The sequence below is a fragment of the Podarcis liolepis genome, assembly GCF_965112155.1.
Source record: "Podarcis liolepis genome assembly, chromosome: 13".
Taxonomy (NCBI): Eukaryota; Metazoa; Chordata; class Lepidosauria; order Squamata; family Lacertidae; genus Podarcis; species Podarcis liolepis.
Genome location: NC_139573.1, coordinates 58387357 through 58403373, shown reverse-complemented (window position 1 = coordinate 58403373; position 16017 = coordinate 58387357). Strand labels below are relative to the sequence as shown.

Here is a 16017-nt window from a genome sequence, read left to right as displayed (position 1 = left end):
TAAAAGAAAAATGAAAGATGGACATGCAAAGTCATTCTGAATGCTGTTTTTAATCAGATATAGTTGTCCAAACATTTCTTAGTAGTAAAACTACTAAAATACAGAATTTCAGTGCCTTGCACAAGCACAAAAGAGAACCCGCGTGTGTACAGATTCAGAGGGATTTGCCCTGATGCCGCCTTAATCCCGCTCCTTTGTGCAGGGCCAGCTCCCCGGGGAATCCAGGCATTGCATACATTCCAACAACCCCCCTGCCTCCCCCCCCAACATGAAAGAGATGCTGTGGATGCCCCAAACTTTGCTGCAGGCCCTCACATCCCAGCAAAAGGTTTCTGCTAGGCTGGGAAGGAGTCTGTAGGATGTGTGTGTGTCTGTGTGCATACTCAGTGCAATTTAAGGAAAGGCTTCTAGCACACATTAGAGTCACAGGTGGAAATCAAACCAAATGAGAACACCAGGACAAAATCAACTGATTTTTTTTTAAAAGCGAAGCAAATGGGAAGATTGTCAGCACCTTCAGGGGCATTTTGGTGCTAATCACGTTTACCACTACAGCACAGCCAACCCACCTAGCAAGCAAAACAAACAGACTAGGGCCAAACCAAAATATCCTGAGTCTTAGGAAGTGGCAAGGTCTAGGGGAAAATCTATACCCACAGCTACTTGAAAAGGAGGGGCATTGTGACAGCATCTCTCTAATCCCCTGGATATACCCATGCCCTTCCCAAACCATGCCAACTGGGTCTTCCCTGTGGGCTGGGAGTGGGGTGAGAATGCTGCTAAGCAGCACTGAGGACCCCAGGATACATCCTCAGTGGTGCTCAGAGCAGAATATATTATGTTTTCCTATGGCAAAATATTACTGCTATTTCTGCTCTGAGAGGAACCCATGGGAGGTGTCTGGTTTAAGAGGGGCAGATCCCCAGGGGACGTACAAAGGTTATTCTGCCTCATCCCAAGGAAGAAGGTGCTCCATCCCAGGCCCAGCCACTTAGCCGCTGAGGAATGGTCTCCTGAAAGGGAGGGGCTGATTGGGAGACTTGGGCATAGGGCTTGGGCATAGGCCGAAGACTGCATGGGGCTTGGGCATAGGCCGAAGATTTGCATGGGGCTTGGGCATAGGCTGAAGACTGCAAGACCCACGTGGGGCAGGGCAGGGAAGAGCAGAAAAAGCCAATTGCGTGAGGAATTGGCACAAAGGTTACGAATGTCTGAAAGCCCACAAGAGCAAAATGGGGATGCTCATCTTCAGGGTTAGGCCTAGATCCGTGGGACACGTCCCCTTCCCATTCCTAAGGGCCAGTGCAGATGCATTTTTGTACTCCCAACAGGGCTGTGAACTTGTGAGACACTGCTCAGCAGTGAAATCTTCTGCCCACCACAGACCGTGTGTGCATGTCCATGGAGGACAGCTGTGCAATGCAATAGAAATCTGTCTAATTCTGTGACAATATAAACTTTAATTTTCTGAAAATAGAACATTTCTGGGAAGAGCACTTAGGGGTAATGCTATTTTCTTAACATCCAAAGAAGGAATCCCAAACATGGGGGCTTTGGGTAAGGAAACAACAACAGAGAAACCTCACTATGGAAGAAAGAATCTTGCAGATCCTTCATGGGAACTTGTTCAGGTAAAGAGGCTTCCTAGATGGCAAAAGCAGAGACTCAGCAATGGAAAAGACCAAAGAGGAAGGAAGGTGCTTTGCAGGGTCATAATTCACCTGCCCCCCCCCCATACATTCACAAGAATGAGCGACCCTGGATTTCTTTTGACAGATTGTGACAAGGTAAAAAGGTTTCTTAGAGTCTGTCTTCAAGAACGCTTGGAGACCACAGGCGGGGACCCTAAGCTCCTTCACTGATATCATCCAAGTTTAACATTTGTGGAAAAATAGGTACACACTTCTGCAACTGAACTTTTGAAATAATCAGAGGAATATAAACTATTTATTTACCCCTTTATTTACAGAAAGAAAAAACTTAAACTTCCAGCAAGAGAACCCAGCAGGGTTCCTACGCAGCCCTGATACTGGCAAGGTGAGACTTCCCTTCTTTTTTCAGTAAATAGTGAGGGGTGGGGAACCACCCCTCAGATTATTTACAACTATTTTGATGAGGACTGTCTGATGTTATTGCTTTATCCCTCTAGAAACGGGATGCTCATTACTCTGTGTGCTGACAAAACACACACACATACAATCTCACTTAAACAATAAAATCTCCTTTGATCCTAAAAAAGAAAGGAAGAGTATATATCACATTGTCTTGGCGGAACAGATGATCCACAAAGTTAATACCAGCCAATCAAAATTTTCTTAAAAAATAATCAGTCAAGTTTCCTCTTTCAATATGGCAGTAAACATAATCTGTTTCTTCCTCTTTCCATTTCCCATCCTCAGACAGCAACAAGTCTTTTTGCAAGAGACCAGCCTATAAGTTCATCCGCTACAACATCCTCTCTTTGTTCATAAGCCAACAAAGAGCAGGTTGGTGTGCCCAATTCCCCAGCCAGAAGGCCAGTGTGTCAGGCACAGCACCGCCCCCCCCGGCAGCTGGAGTGGGGGGGGGCAGCTCTGCAGCACAACTAGGACCCACAGCTGCCGAGGGGCGGAATGGATCCTGAGGAGTTGGACAGCCTTCCGCATCAGGCCCACCATGGACATTCTTCACACCAGATGGAAAGGCACTGCGCACACAGCAGTCAGGGCGGGAAGCAGCAGCAGCAGCAGGGGAGAGGGGTGTGAGCAAGTTAAGGCTTCTTCTGTCTTCCAAGTCATCCGGACTTCCACCTGGAAAGTTGGGGGAGAAACACTATTTCATATCTGCTGGTGGAACAAGGCCTTCTTCACACAGTGCATAGTTAAACTGTGGAACTCTCACAGACCGGAGGCAGCGATGGCCACCAACTTGGATGGCTGTCGATGGCTTCCAGCCACAGTGGTTCTGCTCTGCCTTCAGAGGCAGCAATGCTTCTGAATCCCAGCTGCTGGAAAACACAGGCGGGCAAGGGCTGCTGAGTTCGTAGGAGCAGTGCATCTTTCCCTCATTAGGGTCTAACTTAACCCATGGGGAGAAATTGTTGCTCAGTGACGGAACACATGTTTTGCACGCAGAGAGCTTCAGATTTATTCCTTCGCATCTCTATTAAAATAAGAGCAGGTGGCTGGTAATGGAGAAGAACTTTCTTTGCCACAGACTTTGGAGAGCCCCTGCAAGCCAAAGGAGGCCATGCTTTCATATATTATTATTATTATTATTATTATTATTATTATTATTATCATCATCATCATCAATAAATTATTACTATTATTACTATTATTATTGTTCAGCTACTAACAACCCTCTTCAAATTCCCGATAGCCATCTTCAAATATCTCAAGGGCTGTTACAGGGAAGATGGAGCAGGCTTGTCTCCTCTGCTCTGGAGGGTAGGACCTGAACCAATGGATTCAAGTTCTAAGAAAGGAGATTTAGACTAAACATCAGAAAAAAACTTTTTGACAGTAAGAGCTGTTCAACTGTGGAACAGTCTCCTTTGGAGGAGGTTTTTAAGCAGAAGCTGGATGGTCCTTTGTCACGGCTGTTTTAGTTGAGATTCCTGCATTGCAGGGGGTTGGACTGGATGATTCTTGAGGTCTGTTCCAAATCTACAATTCTAGGATTCTACAAGTAACTTGCGTCTGCTAATTCCAACAGGCAGGAGTGGCCCATCTCACCACTTGAAGCAAAATGGGAATTTCTCCCTCCTTCCCCCTCCCCACCCCATCCCTTCCCTTCCACCGCAGGAGCCTTGGTGTCAGGGAACTGCCATCAGCTCAGAGGCGGGAGGTGGAAGGGCAGTTGGGTTACAGGGAGCCGCCAAAGATTGTGAGAAGCAGCTTGTCCTCCGAGGAGGAGCGAAGCCATGCCTCCAGTGGGGAAAGGGATGCAGGGCTCGGAAGATGCAAGGGAGAGCCACAACACTGAACCTGAGCAAAGCGGGGGGGGGGGGGAGAGGCAGGTCCCCCCTTGCCCATGCCCTCTCTGCGCAGAGAGGGGAGGCATAGGATGGGGGTCAAAAAACTGCTCTGCTGGGGAAACTTTAAGGACCGCCCACTCCCAGATTCTGCTAGTGACAAAGCAGACATGGAAAAAGAGTCAATCTGCATTGTGAACGTTTTGGACAGATAATAAAGCCTTGGAAAGACACCAACAGGAAGTCTTGCCTGTCTGCTCTCGAGCAACCACGCTGGCATTTATAACACTTGGCATTTGCAAAGCGTTGCTGATGTGCTTCTCTGCCTGCGGACAGGGAAGCCGAGTGGTGGCCCCTCCTGCTGGAACACCCCCTCTCACCAGTGAGAGGGAGACATTCTGGGAGCAGGAGAAGCAGTGGGGCAGGTGGAGAGCCACCTCTTGCATTTCCGCTGCCTGGGGCGGGTGCTTCCCCTTGCCTCATAGGTGGGCCAGCTTTGTCAATTAGGGAGGCAAAAAGTTTTCCCATTTATAAAGTTTCCAGAAACTTACAGACTTACACATTAAATATCTGGGGGGTATGACTGACAGCTAAAAACATTAATATATTTAAAGACAATTACATAAACACTTGGAAAGAAATACAGTGGTACCTCGGTTTTTGAACAGCTTAGTTCCTGAACAACTTGGAACTTGAACGCTGCCTATCATTCAAGTGTTCTTACAAAAGTCAGTGTTCTGGTTTGAGAACTTTGCTTCAGAAGCCGAACATGCTCCTGAACTTCCGTTTTCACTGTTGAGCTGCTAATTTGCATTGCCCCATTGTAATCAAAGCCTTTTCCCTCCCATTTTCACTGTTGCACTGCTAATTTGCACCCCCCCCATTGTAATCAAAGCCTTCCCTTTCCAATTGCAGTGTTCTGAGGTGATATTTGGAGCTTATATTTGGTGCTTTTGTTTTTGCTATTTTTTGCATTTTTGTTTGTGTGGCTTTTTCGTTTTTGTGACTGTGGCTTGTTCTTCATTTTATTATTTATTGATTGATTGATTGATTGTGTGACTGCAGAAATGGATAAAAGCCCCCCATCCAAACACTGACTATCATCAGTGCAGGTAAGAAAAAAAATAATTTTAATTTTTATCATGTACAATACTTATTTTATAGTATAGTACATTGATTACAATGGTCAACAACAAATTTGTTGTCTGCATTTTTTCAGCTGATTTAGGATGAATCTGATGCGCTGAATCCAAAAATCACATTGGTTTTGCTCAATCAGGTCAAGTTTTTGAGCTATGGCCACATGTCTTTTTTTACGTTTTTGTTCACATGTACGCTTGTGTGGAGCATTTTAGAAGAAGCTGGTGGGGGTAAAATACCTTGTCAAATAATTGTTTTGATTGGAAATGATTATTTTAATGATAAGTATTCAGGTCCGATAGTTCTGGGTGATTATGTCGAAAAGGGATCAGTTTGAAGTCATAAAACCTCGAAATCTTCCATAAATTGGTCCAGCAAAGCATAAAGTTGGGGGATCAAAACTAAGTTAATGGGGCACCCGCCCCACAAAGTATCCTGATCTTCAATCAGCACGTCGTCCTATAGCTCATTGTGATGAAATTCCAGTGCCTATCTTCGGAGAACTTCCTGACATTAGTGACGAAGATGCCTCCAGTGTTGAAGGACATGAAGAAGAAGTGGTTTTTGAAGATGATGCTCCACATCCATTTTCCCAAAAGGAGTTGAATGATCTAGTTCGTGACCTCAGCTTGTCAAAGGACTCTGCCAAACTGTTGGCATCCAGATTGAAGGAAAAAAACCTCCTCTCTGACAGTGCTCACATCAGCTTCTTGCGCAACAGGCATCAAGAGTACCTCCATTTTTTCTCGGAAGAGAAGGACTTGGTGTACTGTGCAGATATTGCACAGCTTCTGCTCAAGCTTGGAGTGCCACAGTACGAACCCAAAAGATTGGAGACTGTTCATTGACAGCAGCAAGCGATCACTGAAATGTGTTCTGCTACACAACGGCAACCAGTTTGCCTCTATACCCCTGGCTCACTCAACTACACTGAAGGAGAACTATGAAGCGGTGAAGTATGTGCTGGAGAAAATTGGTTATGATCAGCATTAAGTGGTTTATTTGTGTTGACCTGAAGATGGTGAACTTTTTGTTGGGACAACAGTCTGGCTTCACCAAGTACCCATGTTTTCTGTGCATGTGGGATAGTAGGGACCGTGCTCAGCATTACACGAAGAAGGACTGGCCTGTGTAGGAGGAATTGGTGCCTTGCAAAGAAAGGAACGTCATCAATGACCCTCTGGTGGACAGAGACAGAATACTCTTCCCACCGCTACACATCAAGCTCGGCTTAATCAAGGATGGTGACTGCTTCATTTACTTGTGCCAGGCTTTTCCAGGATTGACCATGGAGAAGTTGAAAGCTGGCATCTTTGACGGTCCTCAGATCCGTCAGCTCATCAGAGATCTCAATGAACGAAGTGGAAACTCAATGAACGAAGTGGAACTGGAAGCGTGGAAGGCATTTGTTCTGGTAGTGAAGAACTTTCTTGGCAACAATAAGGCCAGAAACTACGCAGAACTTGTCAACAACATGCTGACTGCTTTCAGAAACCTGGGCTGCAACATGAGCGTCAAGATGCACTACCTATTTTCATATATGGACCGGTTTCCTGAGAACCTGGGTTCAATGAGTGACGAGCAGGGGGAGAGATTCCATCAGGACATGAAAGTGATGGAGACCAGGTACCAGGGTTGCTGGGACGCAGTCATGATGGCTGACTACTGTTGGATCAGCACAAAAAGTCAGGAGAATGAGTTTCTGTCGAATGTGGAATTTTGTAAGATCTTTTGGTAGAAAGGAGGGATCTTCCACCTTCTCCTAATGGAAGATGCATAAATGCTTTGCTATTGACAAGGCTGACAGTTCTGAAACTCATCTCACCTGAGGTATCGTAACCAAAAATAGGATTTCAAAAGAAAGGTTCTTTAAGGAAATTTGGCATAGTGGTTCAAATGGAGGCCGTTGCAGTGCTGACAGAACAGAATGCAAGTTCCATGATGGAAAACGGTACTCACTGGAGGATGCTGTAACATGGTTCCTTTGAGGAAACGTTTGATTAGCAACGTTCTGTGACAGTGAAGAACAGCCAGCAGAACTTAAAGTCGAAGAAATGGTGGAACGGTGACATTTTAAAGTATTAGGCCATAGACCATTTTGCAGACCATGTTGGAGATAGTGGAGAACTCTGTGTAGCCACAGCTTTACACCAGGAGGTAAAGGCTGACCATGTTGATTGATAAATACATCTTGCGGATGGACATCTGGAAGCTAGAATGGTGGAGATAACAATCTCATCCAGACCACGATATTTCAGTCTATGGTGCTCAAACGCCATGCAGTCAGGTTCAACCATTGTAGGATTGGATGAGTCAATGGTTCCTGGCGAAGTAAATTGGAAGTAAATCCAGGAAGATGAAATGGTGGTGCCACTGAAAGCCTGAATCTCTGACAGCCAAGGTCTGCGGGGCCAGAATGGTGCAACAAGACCCACCTGAGCTGTTTCCAACCTGATCTTTCAGAGGACTCTCGGAATGATAGCTTGAGGAGGGAAGGCATACAATAATTCCTTCGGCCATGGCGTCATTAGGGCATCCCAGTTGTCTGCTTGGTTGTCTTTGAACCTGCCAAAGTAATGGGGTAGCTGACAGTTTAGCTTGTGAGCAAAGAGATCGACTTGTAGAGGACCCCAGCATTGTTGAATCTGAAGAAACTCCTGTTCATTCAGTATCCATTCCCCTTGATTTACCTGGGATCTGCTCAATCAAACTGTTTGCCGTCACCGGTGGTAAGATCTGCCATGAGGCTGAGGAGTTGACTCTCAGCCCAACTGAAGAGAAGAGCCATCTCTTTCTGGAGAGATTCCAAATGGGTCTCTCCTTAACGAGATATGTGGGGCTTTTGTTGTTGAGTTGTCTGTTCAAAGAAGGACGTGATGGAGTTGAAGACGAGAGGAGAAACAAACAATTGCCAGTCTGGCTGCTCTCAACTCTAGCCAATTGATGGAGTAAGTGGCCTTCGGAGGCATTGAGTGTAGAGAGATTAAACCTTGTAAACCTGGTTACCTGAGTGCTGCAGGGATTTCTGAATGGAGTGCCTTTCCAAAGACTGGAGGTTTGCGCAGCATGGACAGTTTGAGTTGAGGAGATAAGAGCAAAGACCTGGGCCAATTTTGAATGATCTCTCATTGATGCAGAAGTAAAAACCACTGCAGGGTTCTTGTGTGGTGTTTCGCTCAAGGTGTAATCTGAGAGGCTCACATGCAGAGACCTAGAATTGTTGACAGTTGTTTGGCTGCCATCTTTTTTGTCTTTAAGATTGAAGCTGCCGCTGTGGAGATTTTGCTGATCTGCTCTGGTGAAGAGTCACGAGATTTGAACTGTATCTAGCCGGGTGCCTAAGTGAATGATCCTTTGTGATGGAGCCAAGCAACTTTTTTTGTAGCTGATCAAGAAGCTGTGAGATTGAGGGTGATCTGCAAATGGAGATGAGCCTGTTGAAGGGATGTTGCCTGGAGGAGCAGGTCATCTAGGAACGGATAAATATGAATGCATTCACTTCCAATGCCACAATCATGGACTATGGGAAATGGCACAAACATACATCTCTCCAATGCAGTCACAAGTGGATTGGGTCTGCAAGACGCAGAATAGTAAGTGAAAATAATAATAAACAATTGAATCACTCCTTAACTAGGAGGTTCAGAAGCAGTCTATCAGTGCCTGCTCACTCCGTTGCCATGACTGCGAACTGGGAGGAGAATATATTGCTGAGGAATAATAACCCCAACTCCTTCTGCCGTACCACGAACTAGGAGAGTAGTCAATATGAAGCCTTAATGAAGCCTGAAATGATACAGAAAATAATGGCTAAAGGCTGTAGAAATCACCAAAGAAATGAGGTGGTGATTTGGAGCCAGCAGCCACTAAAATTGAGCTGCAATTGCAAAAAGACTTGGGTAGGATCCCCCCCCCCCATCTTTAAATCTGATAAATGTGGCAAAACGGAGCCACAGCATGCAAAAAACGAGCATATTCAGTGACCGTGAAGGAGAACATTATACAAGGATGCTCTGCAAGGAAGTATACGAAATAAACTAAAAACAAGAAGAACTAAGGTTGCTATTGGAAACAACCAGGGTGGGGAAAGATGAAATATTTTTTGGAGAGTGTGTGTGTGTATGCAAGACTCAAAGACGGGATAAGTTGCTAAAACTAAGCAGGACTAGATAAAATAAAGCAATAATAAAATGAGATCAAAATTGAAAAACTTATCTGAAGAAGGAAAGCCAGGCAAAACAGACTGCTGAGTCAGGCAGGAGAAAAAAGACTGAGGAGGAAGTGCCTGCCTCCCACAAGTCTTTGCTCCTGCCTGAGGTCATGCGAGAGGAAATACCCAATCCACTGTCCCCAGCATTCCATGAAATAAATTGCAGATATTTTAAATCTAGAAGGACACGATAATAGATTTGGATGGCACAAATACTTATGTTATGGAAAAGCAAAGGTGCATAAAGGTTTTCAGAACCACTTAATAAGAAAATAAATTTTTGAGATAAGGGGGAAATATAAAAACTTATTAGAACAAAAAACATCTTGGTGGCTTTAGAAACAATATCTCTGAAAAAATTGGCCAACTAGGAGGCGGTAAGAGATTTATTAACGGATTGGTTACAGTATCACCAATTAGATTATATCTCTAAGACAGATAAAAAGAAAAGTTTTAGTTGTGAAATATCAAGATTTCAAAAAGAGTTGTTAGAAAATAATGTTAAATTATTGTCCAAAATGTCTAGTTTGCTTTTAGAGTGGCATACAAACATGAACAAGTCAGTAATGATACACTGGGCAAAGGATTTGGGACATAATATCCAAATGGCAGATTGGGAAAGGTTATGGAAAACAGACTTGAAATTTACAGTGCACTGAAAGAAAACTATATGAAAATGATGTACCAGTGATATTTGATGCCTACTAAGCTGACAAAAATGTAAGAGGACAAGTACAAATACCTGCTGGACATGTAAAGAAAAAGAAGGTACCTTTTACCATATGTGGTGGAACTGTAAGGTAATAAAAGCTTTCTGGGAGATGATATATAATGAAATGAAAAAAAAATGCTTAAAATAACCTTTCTTAAGAAACCAGAAGCTTTTCTATTAGGAATTACAGGTACCAACATTCCAAAGGAACAGAAAATACTTTTCATGTATGGAATAACAGCTGCCCAGATGTTACTAGCCCAGAAATGGAAAGAACACAAAGTCCCTACCAGAGAGGAGTGGCAAACCAAACTAATGGACCATGCCGAGATGGCAAAACTGACTGGAAAACTCAGAAACCAAGAGGACAAAAACTTTATAAAAGAATGGGAAAAATTTATAAGTTATTTAGGAAACCACTGTAAGCAGATGGAAACATTAGCAGGACTTTGATTTCATTTGTAGTGTAACAATTACCATGTATAATAGGGATTGATATAAAAGTTGCAGTAGCGAAGAATATGTAGTAATAAATGCAGTGATGGCCAAAATTGGCCTTCCATCTGTTTTGGGATTACAACTCCCATCATCCTTAGCTAACAGGACCAGTTTTCAGGGATGTTGGGAATTGGTAGTCCCAAAACAGATGGAGGGTCAAGTTTGGCCATCACTGATTAAATGTTTAAAATGGGACTCCATGGAGTGGATTGGGGGAAGTCCTCAGATTTGGAGAAATCTCTATATATGGATATATATTTGGATACTTTTTATAACTTTGTACAGTCATACCTCGGGTTGAATGTGCTTCACATTGAGCATGTTCGAGTTGCAACCTGGAAGTAACAGAGCACGTTACTTCCAGGTTTCGCCGCTCGTGCATGCGCAGATGCTCAAAATGACGTCACGCTCATGCATGGAAGCAGCAAACCGCAACCCACCCACGCGCTGTCGCTTGTTACGTTCGCTTCAGGATGCGAATGTGGCTCCGGAACGGATCCTGTTCGCATCCCGAGGTACCACTGTATTTGTAAAACCAACTAAAAATGATTTCAAAAAAACAAAAAGTTTCTAAAAAATGCTTGCCACCCAAGCATCTGGAATCCAGAGCTCCTCAATGAGACATTATGGCTGATGGCCCCTGGTCACCCCGCCCTTTCCCCCCTGCATTGGGCCAGGCTCATTTGCTCTGCAGACCCTCTTCCACTCAACAGGCAGCTAACCCCATCACCGCCACTGCCGCCACCTCCAGACCTCGGTCGTCACACTTGGTTCTCGTACTGGCTCTGCCTCTTCTTGGACTTCAGCTCCTTCAGCCAACGTGGAGACAGCTCCTCCGACCTGGAATGCAGGAAACAGGCCTGGGTCACTCCCTTTACAAACAAATGCACATCCCATTCGAGGTCCTTCCATGAGAAATTCATTACTGGGGAGCTGAAATAAAGAGGGTGCCTGCTTCTCACAAGCCCATTCTCCCTCTGCCCTTAGCCCTTGTTTGGTCCTCTTTGTGCACAGGTGAGAAGGCGGGGAACACATCCTGGTTGCCCAAAGTTTCAGCAAAACCTTTGGATTCAATCCTACTAATGCATCTAAAGGAGGATCTTTTCCCTCTGCACTGCATGGCGAAATGCGCAGCCATTGCTCCCTCACAGCTGATCATGCTGAGCTTGGCTGGGGCAGAAGTTTGGAAGTCTTGCCAATGCAGCCCTGGCTGGTGATTATGGTCGCCTGAACCCAGAAAGACAACTCAGCAACTGCTTTGTGCTTCCTCCCACTGACACCATGAGTGAAGCCTTTGTTTGCCTTTTGAGATGCTGCCAGATGACCAAATCTGATAGAAGGTGCAGCGAACAGGATGATACAGTTCTGCTTGGTGATTCCTTATTGGCTTCACTCACAGAACAAGAAGAAAAAACTTAAAATACGAACATTGAAAATAGTAGCTTATCTGGGGCTGGAAACAGGGCAATCAAAAAACAAAGAAACTGCATGAGTTCCCCAAGTTTCCCCACGAGGCTTTTCATGCCTTTCGAAAGCACACTTCTCATTTAAAAAATGTTTAAAGTGCAAAAACTCAGCAAAGTGCTGGTATTTATGTAAATACAGTCTCAAAACTGGGGACGAGAATAGGGTCTGTATGTAGTCTTGAATGTAGTACAGTGGTACCTTGGTTCAAGAACAGCCCTGTTTATGAACTATCAATAACCTGATCTCGTTTTTTGACAGAATTACAAGCCTGGTAGATGAAGGGAACGCAGTGGATATAGCCTACCTTGATTTCAGCAAGGCATTTGACAAGGTGCCCCATGATATTCTTGTAAAGAAGCTGGTAAAATGCGGTCTTGACTATGCTACCACTCAGTGGATTTGTAACTGGCTGACTGACTGAACCCAAAGGGTGCTCATCAATGGTTCCTCTTCATCCTGGAGAAGAGTAACTAGTGGGGTGCCACAGGGTTCTGTCTTGGGCCCGGTCTTATTCAACATCTTTATCAACGACTTGGATGATGGACTCAAGGGCATCCTGATCAAATTTGCAGATGACACCAAACTAGGAGGGGTGGCTAACACCCCAGAGGACAGGATCACATTTCAAAACTACCTTGACAGATTAGAGAACTGGGCCAAAACAAACAAGATTAACTTTAACAGGGAGAAATGTAAAGTATTGCACTTGGGCAAAAAAAATGAGAGGCACAAATACAAGATGGGTGACACCGGGCTTGAGAGCAGTACATGTGAAAAGGATCTAGGAGTCTTGGTTGACCACAAACTTGACATGAGCAAACAGTGTGACGCGGCAGCTTAAAAAGCCAATGCAATTCTGGGCTGCATCAATAGGAGTATAGCATCTAGATCAAGGGAAGTAATAGTGCCACTGTATTCTGCTCTGGTCAGACCTCACCTAGAGTACTGTGTCCAGTTCTGGGCACCACAGTTCAAGAAGGACACTGACAAACTGGAACGTGTCCAGAGGAGGGCAACCAAAATGGTCAAAGGCCTGGAAACGATGCCTTATGAGGAACGGCTAAGGGAGCTGGGCATGTTTAGCCTGGAGAAGAGGAGGTTAAGGGGTGATATGATAGCCATGTTCCAATATATAAAAGGATGTCACATAGAGGAGGGAGAAAGGTTGTTTTCTGCTGCTCCAGAGAAGCGGACACGGAGCAATGGATCCAAACTACAAGAAAGAAGATTCCACCTAAACATTAGGAAGAACTTCCTGACAGTAAGAGCTGTTCGACAGTGGAATTTGCTGCCCAGGAGTGTGGTGGAGTCTCCTTCTTTGGAGGTCTTTAAGCAGAGGCTTGACAACCATATGTCAGGAGTGCTCTGATGGTGTTTCCTGCTTGGCAGGGGGTTGGACTCGATGGCCCTTGTGGTCTCTTCCAACTCTATGATTCTATTTGGAATACGAACTCCGCAAAACTGAAAGTAGTGTTCCGGTTAGCAAACTTTACCTTGGTCTATGAACAGAAGTTGAATGGTGGGAGGGCACCGGGGCGGGAGGTCTCATTAGGGAAAGCACACCTCAGTCTAAGAACGGCTTTGGTTTAAGAACGCACTTCCAGAAGGATTAAGTTCGTAAACTGAGGTGCCACTGTATAAGCTGTAGAATTCCACTTCAAGATTTATAATTTTAAAGTCACCAGCCCTTATGACTATAAAGGCAGGATTTAAAGTATTTGGGCAACCCCTGCTGGAATCTCAGAAACCAAAAGACTTTTGGGAAGCTAGAAGGTGGGGCTTTCACAAGTAGCAAAGCAGTAAAATCTGCAGAAAAACTTACAAGGTGAATTTATCAGAATGTCACCCTGACAACAAGCCTCCTCACCTCTCTTCTTTCTCCGTGCCAACAGGCAGAACTCTGCCAGCAGGAACTCCAGCCTGAAATGGGAATTTTGGTGACTTGGACAACTGCACTTCTCCTGTTCCATCTGGTTCATGTCTTTTCCTGAGTTGAGCCTGGAGGGTGGCGAGAGGGGAACCCTCTGGTAAATGTCACGGTTGGATCACAAGTTTCACCAAAGGAGGCGTGAGAAAGGGACCCATCAGCAATGAGCTCACTCCAAGGAATGTCTAGCCAAGGGCCTGGTGCCTTCTGGCCATCACCAGGCAAGGGTGGCTATGGATCATGTGGAGGGGCATGATTTCAGGGATGGAGCACCCGGCTAGGGCATCCAGTCACAAAGTAATCAAGGAGCAGCTCGTGGAAAAGACCTGAGGAGGCCTTTGAGGGGAGACCAGGCTGAGACCAGACTGCCCTAACACTTAGACACCCAGCAGATCTCTGCAGTTTGCAGGACAGTCTCTCCTGCAAGTTCCCAAAACCCTACTCCACAGGAACTCAGGACAGGGGTTTTAGTGCAGCTGCAACTGTTCTGTGGAACAGCATCTCGGATGAGAGAAGGAAGGAGTCCACTTTCTGGAAACAGCTGAAGACATTTTTGTTTCAACAGGCTTTCCCAACCAGATAAACCATGGGACTTTGCCATGAATGCCTATTTTGTATGGTTTTAATCTTGTTTCAAATGCATTTGTTACTTTAGTGTTTCTAACTGCTTTTAATTATCTGACGTGTAAATCACCTTGAGATGGTGGTTTGGAAGGCAATAAATCAATAAATTGTAGCAATAATACAAACATTCTGACACGGTAAGGGGCAGCTTCCTAAATCTTCAGGCAGCGTTGAATGGAGGCTCACAGCACAGGGCATGGGCCTCCCAGCTGTCTACTGGGCTTCCAGTTCCCAGTCCCCAGTCACTGGCCCCTTCACCCCACACCGTTCCACTGCCTCCTTGCATGCAACATGTGAGGTACACCATTTCCATAGCCCACCCTCAGGTACCTTTGGGGCTCAGAATGGGCTCCAGGTATTCCCATTGGTACCCAAAGTGCCCCCATGACATTTCTCTTCTTGTGCTACCAAATTACATGAACTAGTACCACGTGTTTCTCAGCGCAGGTTGAGGCAGAATCAACCTCTCCACAGTGTCTCTGAAATATACTCCACGACAGGTTCCCAATGCTAAGGACAAGTGTGTATTGGGGGGGGGGGGTGCACCAACATTCACCTTGAGGGCTGAGTGGTCCATCCCTGGAAAGACAGGGAGCCTCTGCAGCTGAGAGATGGGCGACCTCTCTGTTGGCTGTGGGTTTCCGTCCTCACCAGAGTCTTCTTTCTTGGCTGAGTTTTCTGCTTAAGAATGAGGATTACTCATGAGGCTTCAGACACTTTGGGAGGGAGGGAGGGAAGGAAGGCACAAAACACAGGGCTAGAAACCCACTGCTTGGCCCCCTCCCACCAGCAGCTTCTGTCTCCTTTCAAAGCAGTCCTTGGGATGACTTTCCAATCAATTCTCCCAAGCCAGAAGCACCAGAAAGCAGCTTGGTCAGCCGGGGGATGCGACTTCACCCTCTGCCATCTTTGCTCCTGCCCAGGCCTCTGTGACTTTGCTGACCAGGTCCCTCTGTCTCCAATCTCCCTGTGGTGGAAAGGTCAGGCACTGTGGCCCCAAGACTAGCCAAGGGCCCACTGCTGCTCCAACAACCACCCACTTTGCAACCAGAGGCACCATGGGAGAATTCTGGGTCTAAACAACCTTTCCTGACCCTTCCAGGTACAGAGGTGACTGGAGAGGTAGCAGGGCAGCAGTAATAAGATCCTTGCTGGCTGGGAGGTGAAAATCAAGTTTAGCCTCCCCCTCCCTTCTTTCCTGCATTTGCACCTGGAGAACTGCAGCCTCTTGAAGAGCCAGAAGGCTGAGCCAGTGAGTCCCACAGCTACAGCTGCTTCCAGAGAGAAGCCCGTCACATGGGCCATTGTGTTGTGGGTGGCAGCTGTGTTTTGGTCCGAGCACAAATGCAGCTTGGGAAAGTATGAAGTATGAATCACTGTGTGCTGCTAAATGGATTTACGTCCACATTTGTATTTACTATAGCTTTATTGTATTGTCTCTCATATTAATTTGTTCACCGTTTTGTGGGTCTTGGCCAGAAAAC

General features: G+C 45.6%; 1 protein-coding gene across 15 annotated transcripts in view; it reads right to left on the bottom strand.

Annotated features, from left to right (window-relative positions):
• Positions 1 to 31: 31 nt before the first annotated feature.
• KIAA1671 overlaps positions 32 to 16017 on the bottom strand; it is a 128709-nt gene continuing 112723 nt past the window's right edge. For 3 of the 15 annotated variants that reach the window (XR_014518412.1, XR_014518413.1, XR_014518416.1), the window contains 5 exons: positions 15090 to 15214; positions 13850 to 13980; positions 11269 to 11355; positions 1095 to 2789; positions 32 to 1039 (listed from right to left, as the gene is read on the bottom strand). Coding sequence is in view for 8 of the 15 variants with exons in the window: in XM_083470902.1 (XP_083327028.1) it covers positions 11277 to 11355; positions 13850 to 13980; positions 15090 to 15214 (335 nt within the window). In the remaining 7 variants the exon portion in view is untranslated. Of the gene's footprint in view, positions 2790 to 9678; positions 10574 to 10682; positions 11356 to 13849; positions 13981 to 15089; positions 15215 to 16017 lie in introns of those variants that run through there. The other 12 variants (XM_083470902.1, XM_083470904.1, XM_083470908.1 and 9 more) reach the window with 8 other exon arrangements.